The following is a 16587-nucleotide window of genomic DNA, read 5'->3' as shown; positions in this document are numbered from 1 at the left end:
GTGCACAGGGAATAGGCCTGAGAATGTACCCACCTAGATACACCATAGCTACATACTATAGGACAGTGATCACACTGTGCTTGATGAGGACTATCTGGTACAGGTGAGGTGCGCTGTACGCAAATAAAAAGACCGGGTCTGGAAAGTGACTCTTAGTTCCTTCAGAGAGTTAGACCTTAGCATTTGCCACTGTGTAAGCTGAGTGAAGATCCGGGGCCTGGCAGCCAGCACCCCCATCTAGCAGACGCTGTGGACACCACTGTGTTCTAACTATGCTACCTCCAGTCACGTTCCTCCTGTACGTGAGCCTGCTCATTGTTATCAGCAGATTGTCTCCATCCATTCTGTATAGGCAACAGTCAATGAAGTGGTCATGAACCCACGCAAAGCCTGAAGGCTTCTCCTGGGACAGAGATGAACACTGGCAGAGGGAAGTGGAGCCTTAAGACTGCATGAAACCTATGGAGACAAGACCCATCTTTCTCTACCACGCAGTAGAGGTGACTGGAAATCAATAGGGTAAGGAAAACTGATGACCTAAGAGAGAAACACAAATGCCATGTGCACTTGTGGATCAGGCCGTGCCTAAATACAGAGATAAACCAGACTCTAATGCCAGCCACACAGCTCCTCTGCTCACATGACCTAGCTTGAGCTAGGTTTCAGGCCCTGCTAATCAAGCTTGGTTTGTTGAGCAAGGCTAGGCTGGATGACTACAGGAATTATGCCGGAGGAAGAATCGACCAGAAGTTTGCCTAAGGGCTGCCTAGGGAAGCCTGAATGCACCTCTACACTAAAGAGCTTTATCATTCAATGAGAAAAGTGACATTTAAGTTAAAAAGTTTTAAAAGTAGAAAAGAAAACTAGAAAATTTTTAAACTGTGACTTATGTAAGATAAAGAACTGCTGTTTGATTGACTGATTGTTTTGAGACAGGGTTTCACTTTGTAGTTCAGTCTGGCCCTGAACACACTATGTAGCCCAGGCTGGCCTTGAATTCTCGGCAATTCTCCTGCCTAAGCCTCCTGAGTGCTGGGATTACAGGTGTGTGCCACCATGTCTGGCTCTATTGTTTTATTTTTTGGTGATATTGAGGTTGAAAGCAGGGCCTCACATGCTACCATCAAGCTATATTCCAGCCTTATAAATTTTTATTTTGAGACAAGGTCTTGCAAAGTTGCCCATGCTGGCCTCAAACTTAGCCTCCTACCTTAGCCTTTTAAACAGCTGGGATTACAGGCATGTGCCACATTCAGAACTGCTGAAAGGAGGGAGGGGAAGGAAGCGGGGCAGGGAGGGGAGGGAAGGGGAGGAGATGCAACACAACATGAGACACTTGGCCAGAGCTCTAAGGGGAGAGGTTATAGGTACTAAAACAATGAGAAATGACAAAGAAACAGAACCACAGAGAATAAAACCACTGTTAAGAGATTGCTATTTATGTATAACTTCATGCTAGTAAATTTTAAAACCTTAATGAAATGGATTAATTTTCTAAGAAACACAAACAACCAAAATTGACCCCCCGAAAAGAAAATCTGAGCAGAGTAACAATCATGAATAAGACAAGCAAAAGAGCCAAGGAATTAACCGCAAAAAAAAAAAAAAAAAAAAAAAAACAGTCCCAGACAGCTTTAAAGATTAGGTCTTTGGAATTATCAAGAGGCAAATAGTAGGGCCGGGGATTTAGCTCAGTGGCACCATACCTACCTCACAAGCACAAGTCCTGAATTCGATTCCTGGTACCAAATAAAAAGCAAATAGTTTCTACGTTATTTAAACCTCTCAGTGGTAAGTGCAACAGTGAATATTTACTAAGCACTTACTATGGGCCTGGCACTATCCTTTAGCTTTCACCAAAACTATATGAGGTGGTTTTCTCTACAATACAAGCCAGAAACTGAAGTTTATAGGAGCTAAAAACATGACCACATTCTAGCAAAACTTTGGAGTTAGAATTCAAACATGCCTTTTCAGCTCTAGAGTTACTCACTTACCAACTATGTATCATCACCTTCCTACAAAAAAGCAGGATCCAAGATCTCTAAGGGTTCTCGTGAGTTGCCGGAGGGAACAAGACAGAAAGAAACTCTGGGAGACAGGAGACAAGTGCCTCACCCAGGGTGGTGTCAGCATGGGTAGAAAAAAAAGAAGAAAGGCCTGAGACTCTCTGGAAGCAGAAAGGGAGCCCCTGAGAATCACTGATTCAAATGGTCTGAGTACCGAGAAGAGTTTCAGAAGTCTTCATGGTGACACATTTTTGAGATTCTCCAGTGAGAAAAACTGGAGCCACAAGCACACTCTCATGTACAAAGACACTATAAATGACAGTAAGGCAACCAGTTCAACTCATTCCTTGAAAACAGGCCCTATATAAATCAAAGGTATTATTATCTTTCTCTCATGTATAAGGATGGCAGTTTTCCCAGACGTTTTGGATCAAAAGAACTATCTGGGGATGGGAACAGATATTTCTACTGAAATCTGGTGTCCAGCCTGGAGATTTGTGCTTTTATAAAGTGTCCCAGGTGATTTTTGTGACAGAGATCTTTCCCCCACGGACATGGCAAAACAACACAGTAAATGGGATTGATTTTTGTGTGTGTGTGTGTGTACCGGGACTGAACTCAGGACCTTGCACTTGTGAGGCAGGCGGTGGAAACACTGAGCTAAATCCCCGGCCCCAGTAAATGGGATGTTAATCAACTAAATATGAAAAAAAAAAATTTTTTTTTAAACACAATACAATCAAAAAGAGGTTGGGAGAAGTCAGACATATCTTTACTCTTGAGTTGTTAGTTTCCTTTGGGTGCTAAAAATTGAACCCAGGACTTCACAGATGCTAAGCACCTGCTCTACCGCTGAGCTGCACACCCTAGCTGTCGTTGTTAGTTACTTAACAACTATTTTCCCAAAGATTCCATATCTGATGCAGCATTCCTCAAAGAAAAACTATAGATAATTGAAACCAAAGCTGAGAAATTGTTCCTGGAAGGGAAATATCAGTGTTAAGTACAAAGCATTTCATCAGTGGTTTAGTGTCTGATTTTCTAAAATGGAGTTTTCCTCAACAGTCAGCGAATGAGGCAGGAGCCCCAACCTTTCCTCAAGATGCAGCTCAGCCACCTCCTCTCGGCCCTGATGTCTGATGTAACAAGATGAAATGTTTGGCCATTTTCAATCTTTCGTCTCCTCAGGCTACCATATACATTCCACGCTGGCATGCACCACATCTGTCTGTTTTATGCAGTTCACCTACCTCATTTAACCTAATACCTGGCAGAGGGGACGCAAGGGTAACTGAGGATAGGAAATGGAAGCAAGGGAATGGAAGTCACTGAAGTACATATGGAGAGAGAACAAGACCAGTAGCCTTGTGGCCTGTGGGACAGCCAGCATCAACTCTCCTTTCCTTGTAGTGGGACACAAAGTCCGGGCAGCTGTCCTGCAACTACAGGATCCAAAGAGTCCCTAGGACTCCACTAACTCTTTTACTGACTGCAGCAGTACACCCACAAGGCAAGCAAATGTCTGGAGCTTGGTTGGTCAATCAAGAGTCCCTCTCCGGGCACGAGGGTCACTTGGACAAGGGACAGGGGCCCAAATGACTGGAAATCACTAATGCCATTAGCAGTGTTGGGTGAAAAGTGGGAATTCCAACCTTAGAACCTTATTAGTAGCTGGTTCCTGCCTGTCCCATGCCTGGCCATCGCAGGAGCTGCCTTTATATCCTTGCCATAAATTCTGTTTGCCTAACTTGGCAAGGATCAGTTTCTGCTGCTTGCATCAAAAATTCTGCTACAAAAAAACAAGAGAAAGGAGATTTAAAAAGAAGAAGAAAATACTTAGAAGAGATGAGTGACTTGGCATCAAAAATTTCCTCATAACTTTGACAATGATCCCATCCAGACATCAAAAGGAATTTGTACCCTAAATACAAATTTCAAGTTTGGGTTTATGAGACATATGCTTACAGACTGAACAAGGCTCAACAGTCCCACAGGAGGTAATGAGATATTTGAGACATAAAAAGTCCTGGGGGTAGAGACAATAGGTGGCAACAGATGGTAATGAATGGATGGCAGGGTGTTTTCATGGGCCAACTTCGTAGGGGGGGTTCATAAGGTACAATTAAAAGAGATGCTATCCAAGAGCCTGAAGGTGATCTTTGGACCTGTTTAATCACCACATGATGAAACCAAACTTACAAGTCCCAGTTCCATTCAAAAATCAATGCTGAGTGTGTATATGTGTGTGTGTGTGTGTGTTTAAAACCTAGAACTCAAAAACAAAAAACAAAAACCTAGAACTCAAAAGGAAAATCCAGTTAACTTTGGTGGATGAAATAAAAAGATGAGTCTTTGAAGCTCAATATTCTGAGCAACTAGGGGAATAGCACTGGAAGGTCTGTATTCCAATACATTTAATACCAAACAGCATCTTCATTACGTGTTTGTTGTACATGTAAAAAGGATTTAACACACATCTTCTCATGTGAATGTTGTTACACCTTCTAGCTAAACGGATGCTCAGGGTTTTACTCTTCTTATAAATGAAGAAAATGAATCCCAGATTAGACAGCTTCTTACATGCACAGAATAAAACTGAAGACCACAGGCCTCAAGCTGTGTCTTCTGACCCCTGACCCCATCTGGCAAATACTTCATTGTCAACACAGAAGCAGCATCAAAGTATAGTACAGCATCATCATAGTGTAGAGTAAGGATCTACAAAGAGGACATTCCTGGTTTGTCTTGAAGTCTTCAAAGAACACAGTAAACCTAAACAAGGTTTAATACCTTTGATGTCCAGGGTTCTGCAGCTCCAACAATAAGTTTTAATAGCCATCTCTTGGCTTCAAGACACATAACCAGCTCTTGGTGGTCCTGGAAGTCCTGGAAGCAAGATTCCGGTCCACTGTTTCTCTCCATCAGCCTGACAATGCAGTGGCCTCACCGGGAGAAGCAATCAGACAGAGTAATCTCAATTCACCCAGCTCAACCCAAGCTCCCCCAGAGATGACCCATGCTAGGGAATACACAGGTACAGGTAGGTCCTAGCCTGAGCTATACCAGAACCAAGCAAAAACTTGTTACACACATTTAGGGCTAAATTTAAAGGACAGAAAACAAAAACAAAAGCAAGCAAGCAAACAGAACATTGATTTTGACACAGAAAAGGAAGGGCGCCAATGAGAGCAGGCTTTTTGTCTCCCTAAACTCTGTCCTCCACTGACCTCTATGAAATTATGAAATATCTACATAGAAACCCTAGGGTATTTAAATATCCTAGAGATGATCAGACCTTCAACATTTAACTCTTCCCTGCCAAGGAAAGAAAGAGTGTTGAGACAAGGGAAGAGGAGAAGTTTTCAGATTTCTTACCTTGCAAAATCAAATGATTTCTGTTCTACTTCTCTGCCAGCAGATGTAATGGGGCCACCTTTAACCACTCAATGGAAGAATGGGAAGGAAGAGCACATAGTGTCCTAGAAAAGAAGACCTACACTGTATATTCCTTTGGTCCTCTCTGAAGCAAACAGCAATTTTATCTTCTTGTTTTAGAACAAGTGATGGTACATGAAAGATTTTTCAGTGGCAGCAGGGGACTGGGGGGGGCTAGTTCTTTATTAATTCTCTCAGGAAACACAGAAAAAATGAAGTTATTATTTTCCTCATTCTACCCAAGGCAGCTCTCAGAAAACAGCAAAAAACTAAAACTAGTCATCAAGAATATAGAGCTGATAATCTACATTTAGTTAACAGTATAACAACAAGGGCAGAGTTGCCAGAACAGAATTGCAGACAAAGCCCACCTTATCAGTTCATCACAATTAAGGTCTCCCCTTGCCCTTGAAATGCCTCCCTTCTCTGTATCCATCTTCTTTAGTAACTCAGCAACAACTCCTGGAATAGTCAACTAAGAATGTGAAGGCAGAAAAGTGGAGTAAGACAGGGAGGATGAAAGATGCACGGATATTGCTTCTACCCGGAACTTGTTGTGTCAAAAGCCAGCCAGGTAAGAGTTTATCAGGAAGGGGAGCAAAGGATGCAATGTGGACTGACTGGCAGCACATGGGTGAAGAAGGCAGCAAGTTTAAATCCTAATACTGCCCCCAGCACCTGAGGTGCTGTCTAGATGCAAGTGATGTACACAACTCCAAAGGCCTGAGTGTCCCTGCAGAGCTGAGGGGGAGCAACAGCAAGCAAGCAACAGAACACTGACTTCGGCATAGGCCAAAAAAAGCTACCAGAGAGTAGAGTTTATCTCCCTAAAATATCTACAGAGAAACCCTAGGATATTTGAAAATCCTAGAGATTATCAAAAGTCCTGTAACATTTAAATCTTGTCTGCCAAGGAAAGACATTAGTTTGGCTTTAACCTGCAGCTTCCTGCGGACATTTGCTATGGGAAGAAAGTACCCAGACCACAGGGAAGTTTAAGATGCTCAGTTAGCCACCTGCACATTACTGTCAGGGAAGGGAGGGACGGTATCAGAGCCTCATTAGTGGATGGGAGGTCTGAGTTACTAAGACACTGGGGTAGAGCACATCACACATAGAATTTAAAATGTTTTTAATCTAAATGGAAATAAAGTGTTTGTAAATGGGGAGGGGAGGAGGGGGTGAAGGGAGGGCAGGGACAAGGGGAAAAAATGAGAAGCAAGACCTGTCATGTAGAGGTACAAGATCCCAATGATGAATATAACTGTACTGTATACCTAAAATGGACCAGTAAACTCAATAAAAGAAAGAAAAATAAATAAATAAAACGTTTTTAATCTAGACCTCTTCCTTCACATAACTTTTGGTGTTTACTTAGTTTGTGTTTCCACATTGAGTCTTCCAGAGTACTTTTCACAAAGGTATTTTTTAAAAGTAATAATCACCTGGAACACTGTAATCTTGTACCTTCTCGGTGTTCAATCATACACGCCATTTCACTTTAGTAAGCAAGTGTCATAACCCAACCTGTTAATATATTCATGACATTTCGTCAAGAAGTTACATGTGCAATGACTTAATTACTGTTGGAAATGATTATTTCAGTTTTCCACTGCTACAAATGATACTACCCACATTTTTTCTGGATCGTCTGTTTTTCTTTTTGTTAAATGATTACCTTAAGGCCCTGGGCATGCTAGCTGCAAGCACTCTACCAATGAGCCACTGCACATCCCAGCCCTAGGTCTTCCATGTGTGGCAGTAACACTATTACTGCTCCAGATGGCTTGAAATCTTCATTCTCAGATATATGCTTTCAGTTGTTGCTATCAAATGGGGTTTTAATTATTATTATTATTATTGATGGTATATACAAGTACTGCTGATTTTATATTTATTTTGTACCTAGTCACTTTACTGAACTCACTCATTCTGGTAAGTTTTCAATTATTTCTCTTAGGTTTTCTAGACACGATGGTGTCATCTATAATGAATGATGACTTTATTTTCTCCTGTATCAAATTTGGGTTCTTGTTTTAATGTATTGGTCAAAGCTTTGCAAGACATAAAAATAACCCTGACAGGGAACATTCTAGCTTAGTGTTTAAGCTGTCACTTTGAACGGTATTTGCCATTTGTTCAAGCAGTTATTCCTATTTTTAATTTTAGATTTTAAATAGCAACTAGGATAGCTATATAATTTATTTATATTAACATTAAACTGTTGAGTTCCTATGATAATTCTGTTGTTTAATCTGACAAGTTTTATTTATTTTTTTACATCTGTTATTTGTAAGATAGATTTTGTATCTTCATTATCCAACACATTAGCCATTAATTAGCCACATGTTGGCTCCCACATACTGACACACAGCTGATCTGCACTGACATGAGCAATAAGTATAAACTACACCTTAGATTTTGAAAACTTAGTTTGAAAAAATAATATCTTAATATTTTACATAGACTAGATAGAAATTATTAGCATATACTAGATTAAACAAAATGTATAACTGAAATTTATTCCACTTCCTACTTTTTTAATGTGGCTCAGAGTAATTTAAATAACACATGTATTATGCACCTTTTTGTAAACAACACAGAATTCTTCAAAGATTTGCATGGCATCCTTGCAAAGGGGTCATGCTAATCGCTGTATCATTCCAATTTTGGTATACATGCTGTCGAAGTATGTTATGTATTTATCAGGCATGTGCTGTTCTACTGCTTATTTTTTTTTTCTCATTGAGTTTATTGGTACATTTTAGGTATACAGTACAGTTACGTTCATCATTGGGATCTTGTACCTTTACATGACAGGTCTTGGTTCTCATTTTTTACTGCTTATTCTTTATAAAGACACATGTTAAATACTCCTATCAGGGTTAGATCTGCTTCAGAGAATCAAATAAGCCATGTGTGATCTATAATCTGGAATATCTGCTATAAATAGGGATATATGGTTCCGACAGCTTGAAAGAATTCACCTAGATTCTACCCTTCCCCACTCCAGCCTATGTTTTTTGAGAATTTTTGAAGTTAGAAGTCTGTTCTGATATTCTTCTATAAAAAAATAAAGCCTTAAATACTAGGCACTGTCACAACTGGATAAGCTATATTAAATACTAGAGTAAATCAGAGACTTATTGATAGCATTTCTAAATTTAGTATAAAAGCCCTACAAAGGTTTCTCACTTGACTGTTTATTACTGAAAATGTAACAGACAGCTTTTTCTTTGTTTTGGAAGCTATAGAAACATTTTCTCTTCACACCAGGGTTTGGCTAATATACTTTTGTGGCTATGCTTTCATGACCATGAGTAGACAAACATTTGGGCTGTTTTTCTGATCACTAAAAAAACACACCTCGGGCCAGGGATCTAGCTTAGTGTGCTGCCGCCTGTCTCGTAAGCGCAAGGTCCTGAGTTCAATCCCCAATACCAAAAAAACAAACAAACAAAAAAAACAAAAAAAAAAAACCCAAAAAACAAAACACACCCTATGCTGGGCATGGTGGCACAGGTCTATTATCTCAGCACTCAGAGGAGTCTGAGGCAGGAGGATCACCTCAAGTTTGACACCAGCCTGGGCTGCATAGTTAAGTTCAAGGCTAGCTACACAGCAAGATCTATCTCAAAAAAGAAAAGGAAAAAAACATATCTTGAAGGCTGAGGGTGTAGCTCAGTGGTAGAGCACCTGCTAAGCATGCTGAGTTCAATCCCCAGCATTCTCCTACCACCCCCACAAAAAAGAAAAAAAAATATACCCAACTTTTCGGCGTGAGAATGAAGTTTAACCCATTCAAGCCCATGTTAGCGACCAGGCTACATGACTTAGGTCCCACAGACTTGAGGCCAGTGTGGCTTCCGTTAGGAATAAGAAAATGTATGGAAGGCTACATGCTTCCTGGCTGTACAGGAGAAGCTCATAAGCACAGCACTCCTAAGGCAAGATAACATCTGCTGAGAAGAAAACAAAAAGAATGCAGGAATGTAGATAAGGGGAAGGATGTAATCCCCATTAACTTGATCCCTTTGTGAGGATTAACTTATTCCTTGTTTTATATTGTCCCATTCTTACTGCAGTCACTGTTTCAGGAAAAGTACTCTACAGCTCCCCCTGAGCTTCTTGCTGGCTAATAAAAGCGGGTCAACTGCAGAGTTTATCATCCACTAGAGGCCGGCTCCTCCTGGTCCCCCTTGTACCTTGAATATTGTCTCTGCCTCTCTTTATTCCGTCACCCCTGCTCTGAAGGTATCTGAAGGTCTGATCAGCCCCTGGCGCCCAGTCATTTTGCTCTTATTTTATTTCTTTATTTTTGAAGCAGAGTCTCACCAAGTTGCCTAGAACAGCTCTGAATTTGGGATCCGCCTAACTTAGCTTCCCAAGTAGTAGGTTTATAAGCATTTGCCATGGTACCAGACTCCTACTTTTATATCTCAGTGCAAGCCTAGAAATAGTTTCTGGGCTACCTGACTTCTACTCCAGGTACTCACTTACTAAATGCATGACCTTGAGCAAGTTAATCACTTAGTATTAGTCAATCTTTTCATCTGTAAAGTGGGGAAAACAAGATCTACTTCAGAGTTTGAGAATTAAATGAGATAGAGTATACAAAGCCAATAAAAAATGTATACTACAAAAACAGGGTACCCCACAATGTTATTAGCTTCTCTCAGGGCTGAATGTAAGATCACTAACAAAGTTTCATCCACTAATTAGAAGCTTAACATCCACTAACAAGTTGCTTGCTATCCATAGGACCTGTCATTACCGACTAAGAAACAGCACTGTCAACACATAAACTAAATCTGGGTCATTGTGATACTACTGAATCACTCAACCCCTAGCAGAGGCAGGAAAAATCAAGGTTGTACCCAACAGCTCAGACAAAGAAATCATCATGTCTTCAAGATGATTTTCCAAGGGATGCAAAGGAAGTTCATTTTCTTCCCTGGTAGCTTCTACCTAGGATCTCCTTTCCCAGGTGCAATCCCTTGGTCTCAGCTCAGTCCAATGCTGAACTATCAAGGTCATTTGTGGCCAATGAGGGTAAAGAAACAATCTCACCTTTTCCCTCTGCTGCTCCCCTTATCTGCAGAACCAGAGCCTTTACCACTCCCAAAGATATCCACCTGCTCCTCACCTTGGAGTTTCTACCCATTTACTTCTATAACCCAGTGCTTCTTAGCAGAAATATTAAACCCAAATATCAAGCATTCTTATCTATGAGACCTGTCTTTCTGGAAGGGAATTAGGGAAGAGAGAAAATACAGGACTGTAGCTAGAAGTGCAGATCTAGAAAATCTCAATAGTGGCACTTACTTCTGGCACAAAGGCTAAGAAGCTGTAAGAGCTTCCACAACGGGTGAAGGAGAAGACGCTAGTTGTGACAAACAGGTGAGGATGACAGATGGGAAAGCAGGTAAGCCAGTACACAGCAGTGAAGGAGGCGACAGCTGTGAATTTTTCTCCAGTAGGAGGTCTTCCTGCCTCCACTTTCTCCTCTGCCACATATCACCATGCTCTGCTGGCTAAGCTACTCATCCTACTCCTTTCCTTGTCAGAGATCTCAATTCCCCCAGCCAGGTGCACAGCAGATCTGAACAGTCTTAGAAATCTGAATTCTCCAAGGAAGACTGGTATAGATGGCGGCAAGAACCCCAAGATACTGAGGAGCGAAGACAGCTTTTCAGAGGCTGACCTGTAGATCTGAAGAGCATCTGATCTTTTCTTTTTTCAAATAGCAAATGTTCTCAGATTCTAAAGAAGCTCATATAGGTAGAATGATGAGCATACTGGAAATAGTGTACATGTTCTTATGTACTGAAGTAACATGTAGTATACTTATAAATAAAAGTCCAAGAACTTGAGATGAATTTGTGGAACATTACTCCCCTTCCCAATTAAATTTCAATAACTATGTAAAGTATATAAAATGATAAGATACACTGGAAGGAGGGAAAAATAACCATGGGAACATAGCACTTAGGGGCAGCTTCACTAATGAAATGAGACTTTTGCTGAACTCTTGAAATACTACATGCATCTTCAAAGGAATAGAAAGCTTTATATTTTTTTACACAGAACAGAAAACTTTCCCCTCCACCCCCTACTTCTAAAAAATATAAAACACTCATATTTATAATTTAGTTTTTATTTACCTGTCATGTTAAAGTCAATAAGTAACCAAGAACAGCATGCAGTTTTCAAGACCTAATATTTGTACAATATATAACATTTTCTTTCTTCTGGGGGAAAAAACTGCATCGGGCATATTTTCCTTCATATCAGTTTGCTCTAGTAAAATCAGTTTTCTTTCTACCTTTCCTTTTAATGCTTTCAAATACTTGGCTCTTTGGCATCACTACAAACCACAAACATTACTCAGTAACTTGATTTTTTTTTTCTAGAGTCCAAAGCATTCTTTTGTCTTTTTTTTCCTATGAATCATTTCACAAAAAACGGAGATAATAAGTATGCACTCTGTCCAGTAGCAGCAAACACAGGGAGACAGCAGGAGGCAAAAGCCATAGTCACCGATGTCTAGAATTTAGTGCTATCATGGTCGTTCATCTTTAATTATCAGCCCAAATTACCTTTGTCTGTTCACTGTCAGGGTCTTCAAGCCAAGCATAAGGATCACAAATTTTATGTCCATGATAATCTTGTACCTGTGAAAGACAAAATAAAATGTTTGGTAATTAGTGCCAAAATGCAATTAAAACTAGTATTTCCTGAAAGTGACAGAGAAATAGGACAGAGACTGACAAAAATACGAATTGGCTCATTGGCAACATGTCTGCCTAGATCACTACAAGAAGCCAAACTGGCAGGTTCTCAAAGGTGTCAAGCCATTCTTCCTGAAAAGAATGTTTTCACTGGCCAGGGAAGTCAGAAGAAAGGTCAGAATGGGAAAGGGCTTTGTCTGTACAACAGAAAACAGGGCTGCTGCTGTGCTAAAGAAACTGGAAAATGCTTTTGTCAGGGCCAAGTTCAGAAGGACACAACGCAGTGGGCACGCCAGAAAGACAGCCCGCAAGGGAGCCACCATGCATGTACTTATGTTCCTGTCCTTGTTCGGCCTGCCCACAATTAGGAAGTGTCTCTTTAACACAGTGTAAGATCGGTTTTGTTTTTAAGTCTAAATCAACCCCCAAAAGTTAATGACTACGCAGTATGATTCTGTAACCAGCTAAAAAAAAAAAGCGCACCTACATGCAATGACAACATTTTTACAGTAAATTTTTTTCCTTTTTACAGACTACTACGAAATGCCTTCTTTTATTATTCATAACAGGAAGGCACAAAAGCATCCCACATTTAGGCTATCCTGATATTTGAAGAAATAAACATCTTTAAGCAAATAAAGCCTGTTTGAAGGAAAGATTTCTGGAGCTGCCACCTGGAACTTCTGATGGCACAAATTCTGGGGCCTGGCTTGGGTGAGTAGTTGAGGAACGAGGACTAGTGGGCTAGCTTGTCACCACTCTGCAGGTGATTATGCCTGAAGAAATTATCCAAAAGAAAATCATCAAGAAACCTCTCCGCCTCACATGATCAAGATTAATCCTATTAATTGAAACCATGTTGACAATAGCTTTCCAATCAAGTTTGGAAAAGATTCTAACATTCTGGTTATGACTTCCTTGTACACAGGCTACCTGAAAAATTATTTCTCCCTCAGATTAATTTTTAATCTTTCTCTTTCTTGCTTTGCCCCTAAAATAACAGACTGTTTAGAGCTACTCTTTAAGAAAACTATATGCTCCTGAAAAAAGAACATTTGAATGTTACTTAAGTTCCAGCAATGGCCACTGTCAGGTGAGGACAATCTCCCCAGCCTACTGGACAAGGTTTCTGCATCTGTCCTCTCTGATGCCAGGTCAAAGAACTGGGAAGTGCACAATTCAACCAATGGGCAGATAAGATGGAAAGTTCTAGAACTGTTTTCATCAGTTGACTGACAAGAACAAGGGACATTAACCTGATGGGTCTTCCCTAGAATCACCAATTTTCAATCTTTAGCTGATCACCACTGAATGGAAACTTTTTTCTTCTCATCTGCAAGTCTTTTACATTTCACCTACCTCGTTGAGGTTTTAAAATAGCCTTACAATAACAACTTTCTTTTCCCTGACAATACAACATTAGAATAATTTTAACTTGTAAAGGATCTTCCAATCCAGCATCTTGAGGAGCAATAGCAGGCACAAGATTGGGCCACATAGGGCCGGGAATTTAGCCCAGTGGTTCCACCACCTGCCTTGCTAGCACAAGGACAGAAGTTCAATCCCCAGTATCAAAATAATAATAATAATAATAATAATAATAATAATAATAGCCAAGATTGGGCCACATGCCCACAGTGGGCACATACCAGATACCTTAAAAATGGCCTCACCCATACCTGGATGGATAGAACAGATTAACTGGAAATCACATTAGCTGTGTGATTAAGTGAAGGTGTTATCAAGTGCTAGACCCTAAGTCATAAATATTTATTGAATATCCCTCTAGGCGCACTGATATTTCTATTTAACAGATTACAAAATGCAATTCAGAGAGGCTCATAAAGGTAAAGGCCAACAGATTTACTATTTATGCAGAAAGTGCCACCAGTTAAATATTGTGCCATAGATTTCATCCACATTAACTCATTTGAGATTACACGTGGGCTGCCACCCACCTGTAGCTAGCGCTAAAGCTCGTGTAACACCCGCTCTATCACTCAGGTAGTGAGCCAAGTCAGGTGTAAGAAGGCAGGTGGACCCCATCTCAGAACCCAGTGGATCAGACTCCCTGAATGGTCTTTACCACGACCTGGCACGACTGTCTAAAGCAGACTGAGGTCAGTTATTGAAAAGACACCTTTAAGGGGGATGAGGAACTGATTCCCTAGGACAATCCCAGGAGCCACAGCCCTTAATTTTTCTCCTTTTATAAGACCATACCTTCCTTACAAATGGTCTCATACAGCTATACTTTAAATGCAACTCACACAGTATCTAAGTTTGTAAACCATCCCTCACTTCAAAAGGCTTTAAAATAGAGACTCTGATACATTGTACTACTTAATCCTGCTCCATACTTTACCTTCAGGAGAAAGGGTAGACTCAAAATACAGCAGGCTCGACCCATCAGACCTGGTCCTCAAGCTCCTCTTCCTGGCCCCATTCAAGCTTACCCATCTATGATCACAATAGCCTGCTTACCATCCCACCTCCCACAAGGACCAGACCTGTGTAACTATGGCTTTAGTGTGGTCATATGGTCAGGTATGTCCTTTTTCCCATAGCCAACTTGCAACCTCCAGGCTCCATTATCTCCTTCTAATGAAATCAGTCCTATTCTCTTCTGTGCTCTCCCACCCAGCACCCTTCCGTCAGGGTATGAGTCGCCTGAAGCAAGCCTGAATTTACTGATGTGAACACTGAGAATGGTCAATGGCACTGCCCAACAAGAGCCACGGTTTACAAATTCTGCCCAAGAAGGCGGGTTCCACCAAAAAGCTTTCATGCTTCAACTCTGTAATTCCACAGGAGACTGCTGAGCCTGTGGCTGAAAGATGCACACATGAAAGATAGACAACTATACCAATGGCCAGCACATGCTAGTGGGGAACAAACCACCCTCCAAACCAAAGGTTACAATTTAAGCAAATGTGTAAGTTAAACCTAGTAATTAGTAACGCCCTGCTGCAGGAAAAGGTACTGTGTAGGCTATGAAGGCAGTGTAAACCCACAGAAGGAGTTGGATCTGGGCTACCTCTCCTGGCTCATGAGGCTTAGGGTTATCCTGAACCCTCTGGATGAGAAGAAACTAAAGTTAATGATTTGTAACCTTTCAGAAGTCTTCATAAAGTTTCTACTTAACCCTTTCAGATACTATTAAACAAAAAGGAAGTATAGGTTTTTTGGTACCCAGAGTAGGGATAAAATAAGCAAAAAGCAGCCTCCCTTTAAAACAACAACGGTACTTATCAAACCACAGTGCAGTGCTTTATAATTTTTATTTATCCCCAAAAGCAGAGTGTCAAAAACCAGAAATGAGACAGTTATTTGCCTTACTGGTCCTACAGCCTGGCATGTGAACGGATACATGACAGCAACTTTACTATGGCAAGTTGGCCCTGTGGTCATATTCAAGGTGCAAAAACAGGGAAGAGAGCTTCTCAAAGTCACCCCACAAAGGAGTGACAAAACCAGAACTAGCACTCAGGTCTTCTTTCATAATCCATCCTCTCCCATTCCAGCAGGATTGCTTTACTCCCACACACATGGGAAATAACCCTTCGCACCACAGGAAGAGCTTCTTGGACTGTTAGGGAAAATGTAGTAAGCAAGTGGCTTAACAGACTGGGAACACACCTACCTGATAGCCACTGGTCAAAAATCCATGAACACCTCAGCAGTCTCAACAATATGTCCTTTAACACCTCAGCACCCTTTACCCCAATGTGCAATACACTGGGCACAGGGTACAGACTTTGTTTAAATAAGGCCAACATAAACAGGAGAAGACACTATTATACAAAAATGCTTCTACCCTAATTGTATCTCAAGTAATCTGAGAAATGTACTAAGAGAATCATGACCGCGATGTTTGGATTCAGTCCAGATGTTATAACGCCAAGCTAATATTTACACACACACACACACACACACACGTTTATCCAGAATTTCACTCGCTGGATCTCAACAGTTACCTCGAGCTCATCTACAGCTTTAAATAGCAAACTCCCAGTAAGTAAAACTTACTCATTTTGAAAAGGGTCAGTCGGGTCCGTGCTGTGCCTTCCCCACCTCTGCAGCTCCCCCAGCAAACAAGCCCAGCGCTCAGCCCCGGGCAGGTCAGGCTTAAAAAGAATGAATGAGCTTCAGCTGAGGACATCAACACTCTAAGTTCTGAAAGTTTGCCTTCGCTCTTCAGTCTTACATCATCCTACACCAACACACCGAAACACACTACCGTACACTCTCTTACCACCATATTTAAGCCAAAAGGCTTCTCTAGTCAAAAAGCAGTGACACCTGCCGTCTCCTCGCTCGCTCACGGCGCCCACGCCGGCCCGGGCGTTTGCCCTTGATCCCCACAGATGTTAGGGAGCGGCCATGAGGCTCCGGGCGCCCGACAGGGGCCG

At 41.2% G+C, this 16587-nt stretch overlaps 1 protein-coding gene and 1 pseudogene across 1 annotated transcript in view; both read right to left on the bottom strand.

The window, feature by feature from the left end:
- Prep (prolyl endopeptidase) overlaps window positions 1-16451 on the bottom strand; it is a 131164-nt gene extending 114713 nt beyond the window's left edge. Inside the window, exons 1-2 of the mRNA XM_010607198.3 lie at window positions 16431-16451; window positions 12044-12118 (exon numbers count right to left, since the gene is read on the bottom strand). Coding sequence (XP_010605500.1) covers window positions 12044-12118; window positions 16431-16436 — 81 coding nt within the window. The 5' untranslated portion in view covers window positions 16437-16451. The remainder of the gene's footprint in view (window positions 1-12043; window positions 12119-16430) is intronic.
- On the bottom strand, window positions 8038-8137 carry LOC117286045 (annotated as a pseudogene).
- Window positions 16452-16587: the final 136 nt, after the last annotated feature.

This window comes from Fukomys damarensis, unplaced genomic scaffold (genome assembly GCF_012274545.1).
Source record: "Fukomys damarensis isolate Sample0158 unplaced genomic scaffold, DMR_v1.0_HiC HiC_scaffold_14, whole genome shotgun sequence".
NCBI lineage: Eukaryota > Metazoa > Chordata > Mammalia > Rodentia > Bathyergidae > Fukomys > Fukomys damarensis.
This window is presented reverse-complemented; position numbering and strand designations above follow the sequence as displayed.